Here is a 13,154-nt window from a genome sequence, read left to right on the forward strand (position 1 = left end):
AAAAATTTCACAATTTGTATGGAAACACAAAAGACCCCAAATAGCCAAAGCAATCTTGAGAAAGAAAAACGGAGCTGGAGGAATCAGGCTCCCAGACTTCAGACTATACTACAAACCTACAGTAATCAAGACAGTATGGTACTGGCACAAAAACAGAAATAGAGATCAATGGAACAGGATAAAATGCCCAGAGATAAACCCACATACATATGGTCACCTTATTTTTGATAAAGGAGGCAAGAATATACAATGGAGAAAAGACAGTCTCTTTAATAATGGTGCTGGGAAAACCAGACAGCTGCATGTAAAAGAATGAAATTAGAACACTCCCTAACACCATACACTAAAATAAACTCAAAATGGATTAAAGACCAAATGTAAGGCCAGACATTATGAAACTCTTAGAGGAAAACATAGGCAGAACACTCTATGACATAAATTACAGCAAGATCCTTTTTGGCCCCCCTCCTAGAGAAATGGAAATAAAAACAAAATAAACAAATGGGACCTAATGAAGCTTTTGCACAGCAAAGGAAACCATAAACAAGATGAAAAGACAACCCTCAGAATGGGAGAAAATATTTGCAAATGAAGCAACTGACAAAGGATTAATCTCCAAAATTTACAAGCAGCTCATGCAGCTCAATATCAAAAAAGCAAACAACCCAATCCAAAAGTGGGCAGAAGACCTATATAGACATTTCTCCAAAGAAGATATACAGATTGCCAACAAACACATGAAAGGATGCTCAACATCATTAATCATTAGACAAATGCAAATCAAAACTACAATGAGGTATCACCTCACACCAGTCAGAATGGCCATCATCAAAAAGTCTACAAACAATAAATGCTGGACAGGGTGTGGAGAAAAGGGAACCCTCTTGCACTGTTGGTGGGAATGTAAATTGATACAGCCACTATGGAGAACAGTATGGAGGTTCCTTAAAAAACTAAAAATAGAACTACCATATGACCCAGCAATCCCACTACTGGGCATATACCCTGAGAAAACCATAATTCAAAAAGTGTCATGTACCACAATATTCATTGCAGCTCTATTTACAATAGCCAGGACATGGAAACAACTTAAGTGCCCATCGACAGATGAATGGATAAAGAAGATGTGACACATATATACAATGGAATATTACTCATCCATGAAAAGAAACGAAATTGAGTTATTTGCAGTGAGGTGGATGGGCCCAGAGTCTGTCATACAGAGTGAAGTAAGTCAGAAAGAGAAGAACAACTACCGTATGCCAATGCATATATATGGAATAAAAAAAAAATGAAATGTTTCTGAAGAACCCAGGGGCAGGAGAGGAATAAAGACGCAGACATAGAGAATGGACTTGAGGACACGGGGAGGGGGAAGGGTAAGCTGGGGCGAAGTGAGAGCGTGGCATGGACATATATACACTACCAAATGTAAAATAGATAGCTAGTGGGAAGCAGCTGCATAGCACAGGGAGATCAGCTCGGTGCTTTGTGACCACCTAGAGGGGTGGGATAGGGAGGGTGGGAGGGAGACGCAAGAGGGAGGAGATGTGGGGATATACGTATATGTATAGCCGATTCACTTTGTTATAAAGCAGAAACTAACACACCATTGTAAAGCAATTATACTCCAATAAAGATGTTAAAAAAAAAAAGTGTATTTAAGGCAAAGGGAACAGCTGAAGCAAAGTTCCCGAGGTAGGGATGAGTTTGACTATGACTTTCAGTGGGGCATTTTCAGTGACTTGATATGAACAGAGGCCAGATCATGACAGTTAACAGAAGAGAATTGAAGTATAAGGAAATAGAGAGTCTATGGGTAAACTACTCACTCAAAGAGTTGGTCTTGCAAAGAAGGAAGAGAATGGTATTGGTGGCATTTATGGTCAACAGTGGGCAGTGCCAGCCATTTCTATTTGGGTACCTTTCATTTCCCTTCCCATTTCAGTGATTTCCCCTCACTACCAATATTCTCAACCGGAAAGCCACATCCTTGGAACATTCACATTAATGACTATGAGGTATTTGTGGGGTTTGGAGATAAGAATACTCAAATCCTCCCACTCCAAGTCTCCACTGACAGCATGGAACTTGTTTGCACTTGTAGATACTGTCACCATTCCAGCAAACACAGAGATATTTGCTTTGGATATTTATTATTTTTTTTTGTTCTCTAGAATTCAGGATCACCTCTGGTTTCTCAGGCTTACTGTGTCTTATTTTACTGTTGGTTAGTTTTGCTCATTATCTTTCCAGCCTTACCCCATCCTCCCAGGTCAAATTCTAGAGAAAGGCTGTCCAATAGAACTTTCTTTGATTATGGAAATGTTCTATATCTGCATGTCCAATACAGGAACCATTAGTCATATGTGGCTGTGCAGCATTTGGAATCTGGGTAGTGCAATTAAGAAGCCAAAATTTCGGCTAGGACAACAGAAGAATTTATATTTTAACTTTATTTAAACATTAATTTAAAAATATGACACATTTAAATGTTTGGAAAACAAGTATGTTTGGAAAAAATCAGGTATATGAGTCAAATAATTTGATCATAAAATTTATGAAATCTAAATACAGATCAAGTCTTTCCAATCAATATTTAACATGTGTTCAGTAAGTGTAAAATGCACACCAGATTTTACAAACTTAATATGAAACCTTTTTCATATTTCATAAAATATCTCATTATTAATATATTAACTAATTTTAAAATGACAATATTTTTATATGTTAGATTTTAAAATATATTATTATAAGTAATTTCACCTGTTTCTTTTTACTGGTTAAAGGGAAAATTGGAAAATTTCAAATTACATATCTGACATTTTATTTTCATCAGAGAGAGCTAATTTAAGCTATTATTTAGATAGTAAAGAGCAGATTTGACAAATCCTCCTATTCTGTAGGTATATGAATATAATTCATAATGTTATTGACTTATGATGCTTTACATTAAAACAGAATAGAGTTTTAAAAAAAAGCCACAATTTCATTTACATAATTTTCACTAACTTAAATAGCCACATGTGGCTAGCACCCATATTTTTGGACAGGTAGTTCTAAAGTTAAAATTCAAGGGAGTTCATAGCTCCCAAAGAGAAGACACTCTGCAAGTTCTTTGTGATTACTGAGAAATGCATCAATGCAAATAAATAATTCCCAGGGCAATGAGGGAATTTCTTCTCAATTAAAAAAAAAAAGGAATATATACAAAGTAGGCCAAGTTTGATGTGCTTGAATATTATCAGCATACTAATTTAGCCCAAACATGAAAATACTGCTTCTTGTAAATCAGAGAGGTAATCTCTAAAGATCATCATTTCCCTAAGTGTGTTCTAAAGGGTGCTGATTTCATGAAGTCTTCTTTGATGAAAAAGGTGCATTGTCAAATAGGCTTGGAAAATCGGGAACACTTTTTTCCCTCTCTTACAGATTCACAAGACACATCATAACACAAAGGCTCTGGGAAATCCTACAGTAAATAACTCTGTGATACATTGTTTGACTCACTTTCTCCAATGTTATTTAACCATGAAACTCTGTATGTGTGTGTTTGTGTGTGTGCATGTGTGTGTGTGTGTAAAACATTAGTGTTTTGACACACTAGAGAAATATTAAGGTTAAGAGTATGGACTTTGGGGGAATTCCCTGGAGGACCAGTGGTAAGGACTCAGTGCTTTCACTGCAGGGCCGTGGCCCTGGTTCAATCCCTGGTCAGGGAACTAAGATCCTGCAAGCCACGTGGTGAGGCCAAAAAAAAAAAAGTATGGACTTTGGAAAAAAGAGAGCTGGGTGAACAATGCCAGTTCTACCACTTACTACTAGCTGTGTGACCTTGAGAAAGTCATTTAATCTTTCTGACCTTCATTTCCTTCATTTGAAAATTGGAGATAATATCTATAAATAGCAGGCTTGCATGAGGATTAAATGTAATAGTGTATGCAAAGAACATATCATAGTTCCTGGGATCAAGTGGATCTTCCCCAAATGGTTAGCTATTATTATTTTCATTATGACTTTTATTTATTTATTAATTAATTAATTTATTTATTTATTTATTGGCTGTATTGGGTCTTTGTTGCTGCTCGCGGGCTTTCTCTAGTTGCGGCGAGTGGGGGCTACTCTTCGTTGCAGTGTGCGGGCTTCTCATTGTGGTGGCTTCTCTTGTTCTGGAGCACAGGCTCTAGGCATGCATGCTTCAGTAGGTGTGGCATGCGGGCTCAGTAGTTGTGGCTCGCAGGCTCTAGAGCACAGGCTCAGCAGTTGTGGCACACGGGCTTGGTTGCTCCGTGACATGTGGGATCTTCCCGGACCAGGGCTCGAACCCGTGTCCCCTGCACTTGCAGGCGGATTCTTAACCACTGCATTACCAAGGAAGTCCCTCATTATGACTTATTAAGTGACTGAAGGACTGAGACTTTCTGGGTCCCAGGAGAAATATGTTATGAACTGGTAGAGCTCATTTCTTTTTTTTTTTTTTTTAATTTATTGATTGATTGATTTTTTTGGGTGTGTTGGGTCTTCATTTCTGTGCGAGGGCTTTCTCTAGTTGCGGCGAGTGGGGGCCACTCTTCATCGCAGTGCACGGGCCTCTCACTATCGCGGCCTCTCTTGTTGCAGAGCACAGGCTCCAGACGCGCAGGTTCAGTAGTTGTGGCTCACGGGCCCAGTTGCTCCGCGGCATGTGGGATCTTCCCAGACCAGGGCTCGAACCCGTGTCCCCTGCATTGGCAGGCAGATTCTCAACCACTGCGCCACCAGGGAAGCCCCTAGAGCTCATTTCTTGCCTGGAAATATTTTTACCTGTTGTACTGGAAACCTGGATGTAAGAGTGATCTTTTCTGCCTCCCTTTGTTCATCCTTCACTAAGAATGTACACTCAGCATCAGATGCTCTCCATCTCACTCAAAAGAAAAACCAGAGCCTTCAAAATGACCTCCAAGTTCTGTGTGATCTGGCCTGCCAGGGCCTCTCTAACATTATTTCCTACTACTGCTGAGTCTACTCTGGCAAACAGACTGCCCTGCTGTTCCTTGGACATGTCAGGAACATGCGTCAGGAACCTCAGGAACTTTGCACTTGCTGGTCCCTCCAGTAGGGTACCATTCCCCCAGCCATCTTCATGGCTCCTTTCCTTCTACCCTTCTTAACCCTGCCTAAACTTGCAATCAACCCTACATACTCCATCCAGCACACTTTACTCCTCTTCCTTGCTCTACATTTCTTGACTACACATCTGATATGCTATGTTTGTTTGTTAATATTTTGTTTCTTGTCTGCTTCCATCCAATAGAACATAAACTTCACGAGAGCAGAATTATTTTTTGTCTCTTTCATTCTCTGCCATAACTCAGTACCTAGGACAGTGCCTGGCACATGGTAGTAGATGCTCAGTAAATGCATATTGAGTAACTATATGCAGAAACTGCATATGTTGTGTTGCTAAGTGCATTCCCTCGAAGCCTGGTTTTGAATGACTTGTTGAAGCATGAAGCACACAGTTACAGGCTAGTTTCTGTGGTTTTTATTAGTGTTTTCTGGGACCCATCAAACCAAAAAACCGTATTTTGAAAAATATAATTCTTTCATAAAACAGAAATACTCAATTTGAATTTAACACAGTTTCAAGGGCAAGATTTCTGATTTTTAAAAAAATAGCAGCAGTAGGGTTGCTTCCCACAAATTGTCAACCCAGAAGCCAGATGGGAAGAAAAGCAAGAATTAGGCATATAGTTACAGAAAGATTAATCCCAATTAAGCTAAACTTGTGAAGGCTTATACATTTTAGTGGTTCATGAGGCCCAGTCTCAACACGTTTTTATTAAATGTTCTCACTATGTCTTATTCCAGAAATGGAATACTGAGAAGCAATGCTGAGCTTAATTCAACTCTGATAATTGTGATTGCTGTGTTCTTTCTTTCACACGGGAAGTATCCATCCAATGGGCTCCTATGGAGTACCCATTACACCCCACATAGTTAGATAAGCTCCTCACAAATATGGTTCCATGCTGTGAACACAGTAGGCACTCGATAAACTTTTTTTAACTATAGAAGAATAATATAATTGCCTTTCCCTCTTACTATTTTAACTTTTCCTACACTTTATACATTGGAAAAACAACACACTTGCAAAACTAAAATCTAACATGCATGACTAACCTTATCAAAATATCCCTCAATGTTTTTCAAAACAAACAAAAAAATACAAACCAACCCCAAAATACTAAAACTTAGAACTGCTTTACACTTAAATAGCAATTTACATCATATAAACACATTCATAATCTTCATTGGTTTAAACAGGTTCAAGGTTCATGACTGGCTTCTTATACCAGATAAGTCTCACAGTTCCTAATAAGGTGACAGAATTCTCACACAACATATGTTGACTTGCAGAACCAAATAACCTGTTTTGATTTTATTTCAGCACAGGTAGGAAGGCAAAGTAAAGAGTCTCACAGTAAAATGTTCACCTGATAGATAATATGTCCTTGAAGTTTTGGCTGTTGTGCTCTTCGTCCAGTGAAGAAAACAATTTACATCACGATTATGGACATGGCTTCCCAATCCGAGGAGTCTTCCAGAAGACAGTCATTCATTAACTCAACATATTGTTATTGAGGACCTGTCTCATGTTAGATACTGGGAAAACAATATTGCTAAGATATCATCCCTGCCCTCAAAGAGCTTACGGTCTAGCAAGGTAAGAGTTTGAAGAAGGACAAGCACATTCAAAGGAAAACTCATTGTCCGGGTCTGCCCTGCTCAGAAAGCAAGTTCAAGAAGCTGTAAGTATGTCCCTGGGCATCAGGGCTTTGCGCGTTTCATCAAGTCAAATATCTAGAAGCCTCAGATGATCTGAGTCTGGTAAAGTCTTAACAATACCTTTCCTGCCTCAGGTTCCCAGGAAAAAAACAAATAAGAGCCCAAGCCTTTAGTTTAAGGAGAGTTTAAGGAGACCATGCGTAGTGACCATAGGAGCAACGGCTCAGACGAGCTTCTCAAGTGAGAAGCTGTGAGTTGCCAAAAGAAGGGGGCTTCACCTGGTGCTGACTTGTCTCTGGGATTTTGCTTTCCCTTGCAACACCGGGGGGAAGGATTCTGTTCACACCCCGAATTGGTATGGCTCGATCACCTTGAGTTCTCCAAGTCATGAACAGCACACAGAAAATGCATCAAACTCAAGCCAAGACAATAGAGAGATATGCTGAGAACTTAATACGCCCACCTATTTATGCAGGAACCGGGTGCCAAGAAACCATCACTTTCAACAAATAACACAATCTGTTAATTATCTGCAGAACGTTCCAGTCAGTACGCCCCAGACTCAGTACCAAGCAGGGACTGCTCTTCAATGGAGAGGGTGAGGAAAGAGCCAAGACCGATTTGGAGGAATGTGAGAAACTTACACGTTTGCGGAAGAGCAAGGTCGGAGAAGAATCCAGGCTGCCTAGATGATGAACAGGCCAAGCCAGAGAAGAAACAGCAGAGAGCAAATTAGCAGACACCCCTAATAACTTCACACAATTCAGACACACACAGTCACACAAACATTCATGTGTTTATACTAATTCAAATATCTGGAGGTTTAATTCATTCTGTGGGACGTATAGTCAACTGCTGGGAAAGCCTCATACTTCTTTAGCCTTCCTTGGAGAGCAAGGTGTGTCTTTCATGCAGGAATGTCTCAGATCTGTGCTGCTCACCTTCATTTCTCTCAGTTCCCTCAGTAACTGTGACTTGACAACACTGAGTAGCACCCAAGTCAGGCAGAGAGAAAAACAACTCCGTTGTACCTTCAGAAGGTCATTCATCTCACTAAGCTGTGCTCCAAGGTCACTGGCCATAATGGCTCTCATTATAATTAGGACAAATTCTTAATTCTTCATACTTCCAACCTTCTGAATCCATTACAGACACTCTGCAACCTTTGACTATGACTCGCTTGCCTGAGTTGAGGAAGGCACTGCAGGAGGTGTTCCATCAGTGGATGAGACGAGCCCCCTCTTATTAGTACATGTCTTCATTCCCATATTATGCTCAAGATAGAGAGGCAGGAGGGAGGAGAAAGCCAAGGACATGGGGAGCCGAAAAGAAAAGCTGCAAAAGGGATCTGGATGTTCAAACTCATTTTCAAAGTGTCTACAGGCTCAAGTTCCTCCCAGATTTCAGGGTCTGGCAATAAGTCTCCAGGGACCCAGAACAACGCCATCATTGGAGAAGTCTCCAACTCCTTCCTGACCATAGATCCTGAACTGAGTTTTCTGTTTTTCTCTTCCATCCTTCCTTTCTTTTCTTTGTCTTTTTTTTTTTTTTTAACATTCTTCTGGATGCAAATCTAGGCAAGACATCATTCACTTTGGAATGAGTTAAGATGAGACAGGAAAGAGATTATCCAAAAGAGGAAAGATTATAAGAACTAACATCTGCAAAGATTTTCCCCTGGAACTAACTTCCTCTCTCTCACACACACACTCTTTTTCTCTCCTCTCAGTGTTTCCTTCTGCAATATAATTTTTACTCTGTTTTGTAATTCTAGTGCAAATGTGTTCTATTGTTAGCCCTTGTTTAATTTATCTGAGTCTAGCTCTCATCTCAGGTTCTGAAAAGAAATCCCTCTAGCTATTTCAACCCATTGTCCAAACATTTTAAAAATGAAAAATAGGTTGACTTTAAAGTCTTGCTTTTGCTTCACTCTAGGGATTTTTTGTTGTTGTTGCTCTGAGAATAAATCACCATCTTCATCTTGACTAGCTAAATCAGTGGTTCTCCCTCCCCCCCTGGCCCCGGGGACATTTGGCAATGTCTAGAGACATTTTTGGTTGTCATAACTTCGAGGACCAGAGTGCTATTGGCACCTAGTGGGTAGAGATCATAGACACTGCTAAACATCCCAAAACACACAGGACAGCCAAATAATACACAACAAAGAATAATTCAGCCAAAAATATCAATTGTGCCAATTGGGAAACCACAGGACAATGGGAGTACAAGAGCAAACTCATAACTACCTCCCTTTTCCCACTTATTTTTGAGCAACTGGGATAAAAATAACCAAAGCTGGACCTTCTCTTAAGTAACTAAAAGTGAGCAGAGGTGGCAATTGAAGTTTTTCACCAATCATCCAAGGGGGAGGAGGGAAGATAGACTTGGCACCAGGTAAATCATTCCTGAATGAGTATAAAGCCCCCTCCACCATTATTCTTCTCTGATTTAAGCATAAAAGTCATGTGATTATGCAGTGATTTCAGTCCACTGTGGATTGTGGAAGTCTTCATTCTTCACTCACTGACTCCTGAAGGTCAGGGTAGAATTCTCAGCATCCTTCTGGTTCATCCCACCAATCGGAGACCCTGGAGTTCATCCTAGCGACCACGCCCACCTCTCTTGATGAGGCCACGAAGATGCTATGTGCGGAGGACACGTCACCTTTTCCTAAATCATTTTGCATATAAAAACTTTTAATGCCGTCTGATTTTTTTTTTTTTTTCTTTCTCCTTAGCAAGAAGCACATGGCTACAGACTCTGTTCTTGCAGTGGAAAAGAACTTCACAACAGAGGCAAAAACAAATCACAACCACATACAGTGTCATATTTCACAGAAAACTGTGTACGTTTGTTCCCCATATAGGACATACTTCAAAGTAACAAAATAATTCTATCAACTGTCATGTTCCTTCTTCCTGTTAGAAGTAGATGTATTTTTTTCCCCGTCATGGTACATAAATATCAGAGAAAAGTAGTCTTTGAAATATTTACGTCCAGGGACTTCTTGGTTGGTTATCATTTGGGATGTGTTTAGGTTTGTGTTCAATGTGTCAGCAGCTTCAGTTTTCATTTTCCCTCCATCCGCGTGCATTCTTCCCAAATTTATATACCAGTCTTCGTCCATCCACACGTTCCAGAATTTCTCTTTTGTAGTAATATCTGTAACAAAACACATTGCATAAGGTGGCTGGTCTGATTAAGACAGCCGGGGGAATAACTGGTCACACGGCCTTATCATGTTTGGAGACGGGAAACTCCTCACCTCATGGCTCGGCTGAGTTTTTCGTAGGTCATGCTGCTGTTGTTTTTCTTTTTCCCCCATAGCTGGGCCACAGCCTCTGATTTCAAGAACCTGAAGATGCCCTCAGACCGGTCTTCCCACTTGATTAACCCTGGATTCTTGTCTGGGTTCAGAAGGATGTCACGGATGAATTCCCATAAGTGAGTCCCTCGCGGATCTGAGGCGAAGTAGAAAAAGGAGTTTATTCATGGCTGAAGTCACCGCAAAGAAAGGGCTAGAGGAAGCCTAGAGTTGAAACATCTTACATCAAGTCAGAGATACTCGATTCCATGCTACCCACCTGTGACGCCAAATCACAGAATCCCCACTGGGTATTTAAGAATGAACTAGCACAGTTTTTTAATTTTACAAATCAGAAAGCTGAAGCATGGAGAATTTCACTGACTTGACCAAGGTCGCACAGCTAACTAGTGGCAAAGCCAAGACAAAAGAATACATCTTACATAGGGAACAGATTTGTGTTTGCCAAGGGGGCATGGGTTGGGAGAGGGGGTGGAGTGGGAGGTCGGGGTTAGCAGATGTAAGCTATTATATGGAATGGATAAACAACAAGGTTCTACTGTATAGCACAGGGAACTATATTCAATATCCTGTGATAAACAATAATAAAAAATATTTTTAAAAAGAACATATATATATGTATAACTGAATCACTTTGCTGTACAGCAGAAATTAACACAACATTGTAAATCAACTGTACTTCAATAAAAAATAAATTTTAAAAACAGGTTTTAGATCTCCTAGGCTAGGAGGAGTATCTTCTAAATATGGTTGACAAATTGCTGGGCATTCATTTCAACTTGTTACTTCCCAGGAGAGCAACGCTCAACCACTTTTATTCAGAATCTCTTTTATTCAGAACCTCAACCAATTAGACGGCTGCCACCCAGCAACTGTGTGTCAGCCAAATGCACATCGGTAGGGTTTTAGAATTCTAACTCCTAGAATATATTGGGGCAGGGTCTCACAGGGGTTGCAGGGGCCAATTTGAAAATGAAACAGCTACTGTAATGAAATTAGCAACCAAATTCAATTCTACCCCAACTGGATTTGTGACACACAACTCCCTCCCACACCCAATTTGAAGGGCTGTGTTCATTCAGTTCTGTGGGATGACCTGGAGTAGCAGATAGCAGATAGCAGTCCAACTCCTTACAGTTTCCAGATTATACCACCTTGATTTCTTTCCGTGTCCTCCCCCCGCCCACCTCCACGTCTCTGATATTTCATACACTTTCATAAGGTTTTATTATCGGGGGAAATACAACTCCCCAAAAGCACTGTTGAATCTTAAGAATAAACAGTATTTCTTGGAACAATAACTCCACAAAAGTAAGAAGCCAACATTCAGCAAAAGAAAAAAAGAATACACCCTCAGCTGTTTCTTCCCATCTTTCTCCTCTTCCCACCCTTTTTTCTGGAGAAAGGGAAATTGCTCACCCCATGCCTGCAAGAAGTTCTCGTTCACTGATGTCTCAGTTTTAGCACAAAGAGAACAGAATGAGGAGGAAATATCCACGGGGGCTCCACTTTGAGAAACGACTGCAGAGGGGGTTACTTAGCCAGCAAGTGATGCCTCTCTTTTCACACCCTACCCAGTCTGAGGTGAAGAAATGCAGGCAGCAGGCAGAGGCAATATTTGTCTAAAAACTGGTGGTCTCCAGCTACTCTCCACTCAAGGGGAAGGGCCAGGAGGCATCTGAAAGCCAGCCAACTTACTGTGCTTTTTGGTGTGGGACTTTGTTGGTTGGTCTTGCTGCTTTTTCATATCAGGCGACTCTGCTAAAGAGAAAAATGAGAACTGCTTCATTTCCCTATTTCCTACAATTATCATCTTCTTCCATTCATCCACTCATTTCACCAGTATTTATTGAGCACCTACTACATGCCTGGCACTGTTCAGGTAGGTGGTCGTGTCCAAAACAAAACAGAGATGATAAGTGCTCTGGAGAAAAAATTTCAGGGTAAGAAATAGGGGTAGAAGTATGGAGATGAGAATAATTTTGCCATTAAATATAAGGTGGTCACAGAAGACGTCTCTGATAAGGGGACCAGAAAGGTGTGAGGGAGACAGCCATACAGAGAGCTTGTGGAAGAGCTTTCCATGCCTGAGAATAGTAAGTGCAAAGGCCCTGAGGTCAGTGTGCATAGAATAGAAGGAAGCCAGTGTGGCTGTGAACAAGGGGCAGAGGGGAGCAGGTGAGGCTCAGATCACTAAGGCCTTGTAGGACTTTTTGAGGATTTTAGCTCTTATTCTGTGAGAGATGGGAAGCCATTGAAGGATTTATTTTTTATTTTTTTATTTTTATTTTTTTTTAATTTATTTATTTTTGGCTGCGTTGGGTCTTCTTTGCTGCCCACGGGCTTTTTCTAGTTGAGGCAAGCGGGGGCTACTCTTCATTGCGGTGCACGGGCTTCTCATTACAGTGGCTTCTTGTTGTGGAGCACGGACTCTAGACGCGTGGGCTTCAGTAGTTGTGGCACGCAGGCTCAGTAGTTGTGGCTCGCGGCCTCTAGAGCGCAGGCTCAGTAGTTGTGGTGCCGGGCTTAGTTGCTCTGCGGCATGTGGAATCTTCCCGGACCAGGGATCGAACCCATGTCCCCTGCATTGGCAGGCGGATTCTTAACCACTGCACCACCAGGGAAGTCCCCACTGAAGGATTTAGGTCATTGAAAAGTTTTAGGTTTATATATATATATATATATATATATATATATATATATATATATATATATTTATATTTATATATATATATATAAAAAATACAAAAATGTAAACATTTATAACAAAGAAAGATGACTTTTAAACCAGAGGAGTGCCTTTTTTGGCATGCAAAGTTACCTTTTAATCAGCCTGACAAAGGGGCCATTGACTGGCCTGAGCTCAGTACAGAGGGCCACAGTGGACTATGGAAACACAGATTAGTTTAACAAATGACTCACTATGGTAACCCTTGAGATTATCAACAAAGAGGAGATGACAGAGGCAAATCTGTGAAATAAAATTTGTTAAAGAGAAAACTAAATGATCTAGCAGTGTGTGTGTGTGGGTGTGTGTGGGTGTCAGTGGGCACTTCAAGTG

The 13,154-nt window shown here is 40.6% G+C and overlaps 1 protein-coding gene across 4 annotated transcripts in view; it reads right to left on the reverse strand.

Annotated features, from left to right (window-relative positions):
* Positions 1-5,528: 5,528 nt before the first annotated feature.
* EHF (ETS homologous factor) overlaps positions 5,529-13,154 on the reverse strand; it is a 42,458-nt gene continuing 34,832 nt past the window's right edge. For 3 of the 4 annotated variants that reach the window (XM_007181057.2, XM_007181059.2, XM_007181056.3), the window contains 3 exons: positions 11,792-11,854; positions 10,034-10,229; positions 5,529-9,930 (listed from right to left, as the gene is read on the reverse strand). In XM_007181057.2, the coding sequence (XP_007181119.1) occupies positions 9,831-9,930; positions 10,034-10,229; positions 11,792-11,854 (359 nt within the window). In that variant the 3' untranslated portion in view covers positions 5,529-9,830. The remainder of the gene's footprint in view (positions 9,931-10,033; positions 10,230-11,791; positions 11,855-13,154) is intronic. The other variant, XM_007181058.2, reaches the window with a different exon arrangement.

The sequence above is a fragment of the Balaenoptera acutorostrata genome, chromosome 9 (genome assembly GCF_949987535.1).
Source record: "Balaenoptera acutorostrata chromosome 9, mBalAcu1.1, whole genome shotgun sequence".
NCBI lineage: Eukaryota > Metazoa > Chordata > Mammalia > Artiodactyla > Balaenopteridae > Balaenoptera > Balaenoptera acutorostrata.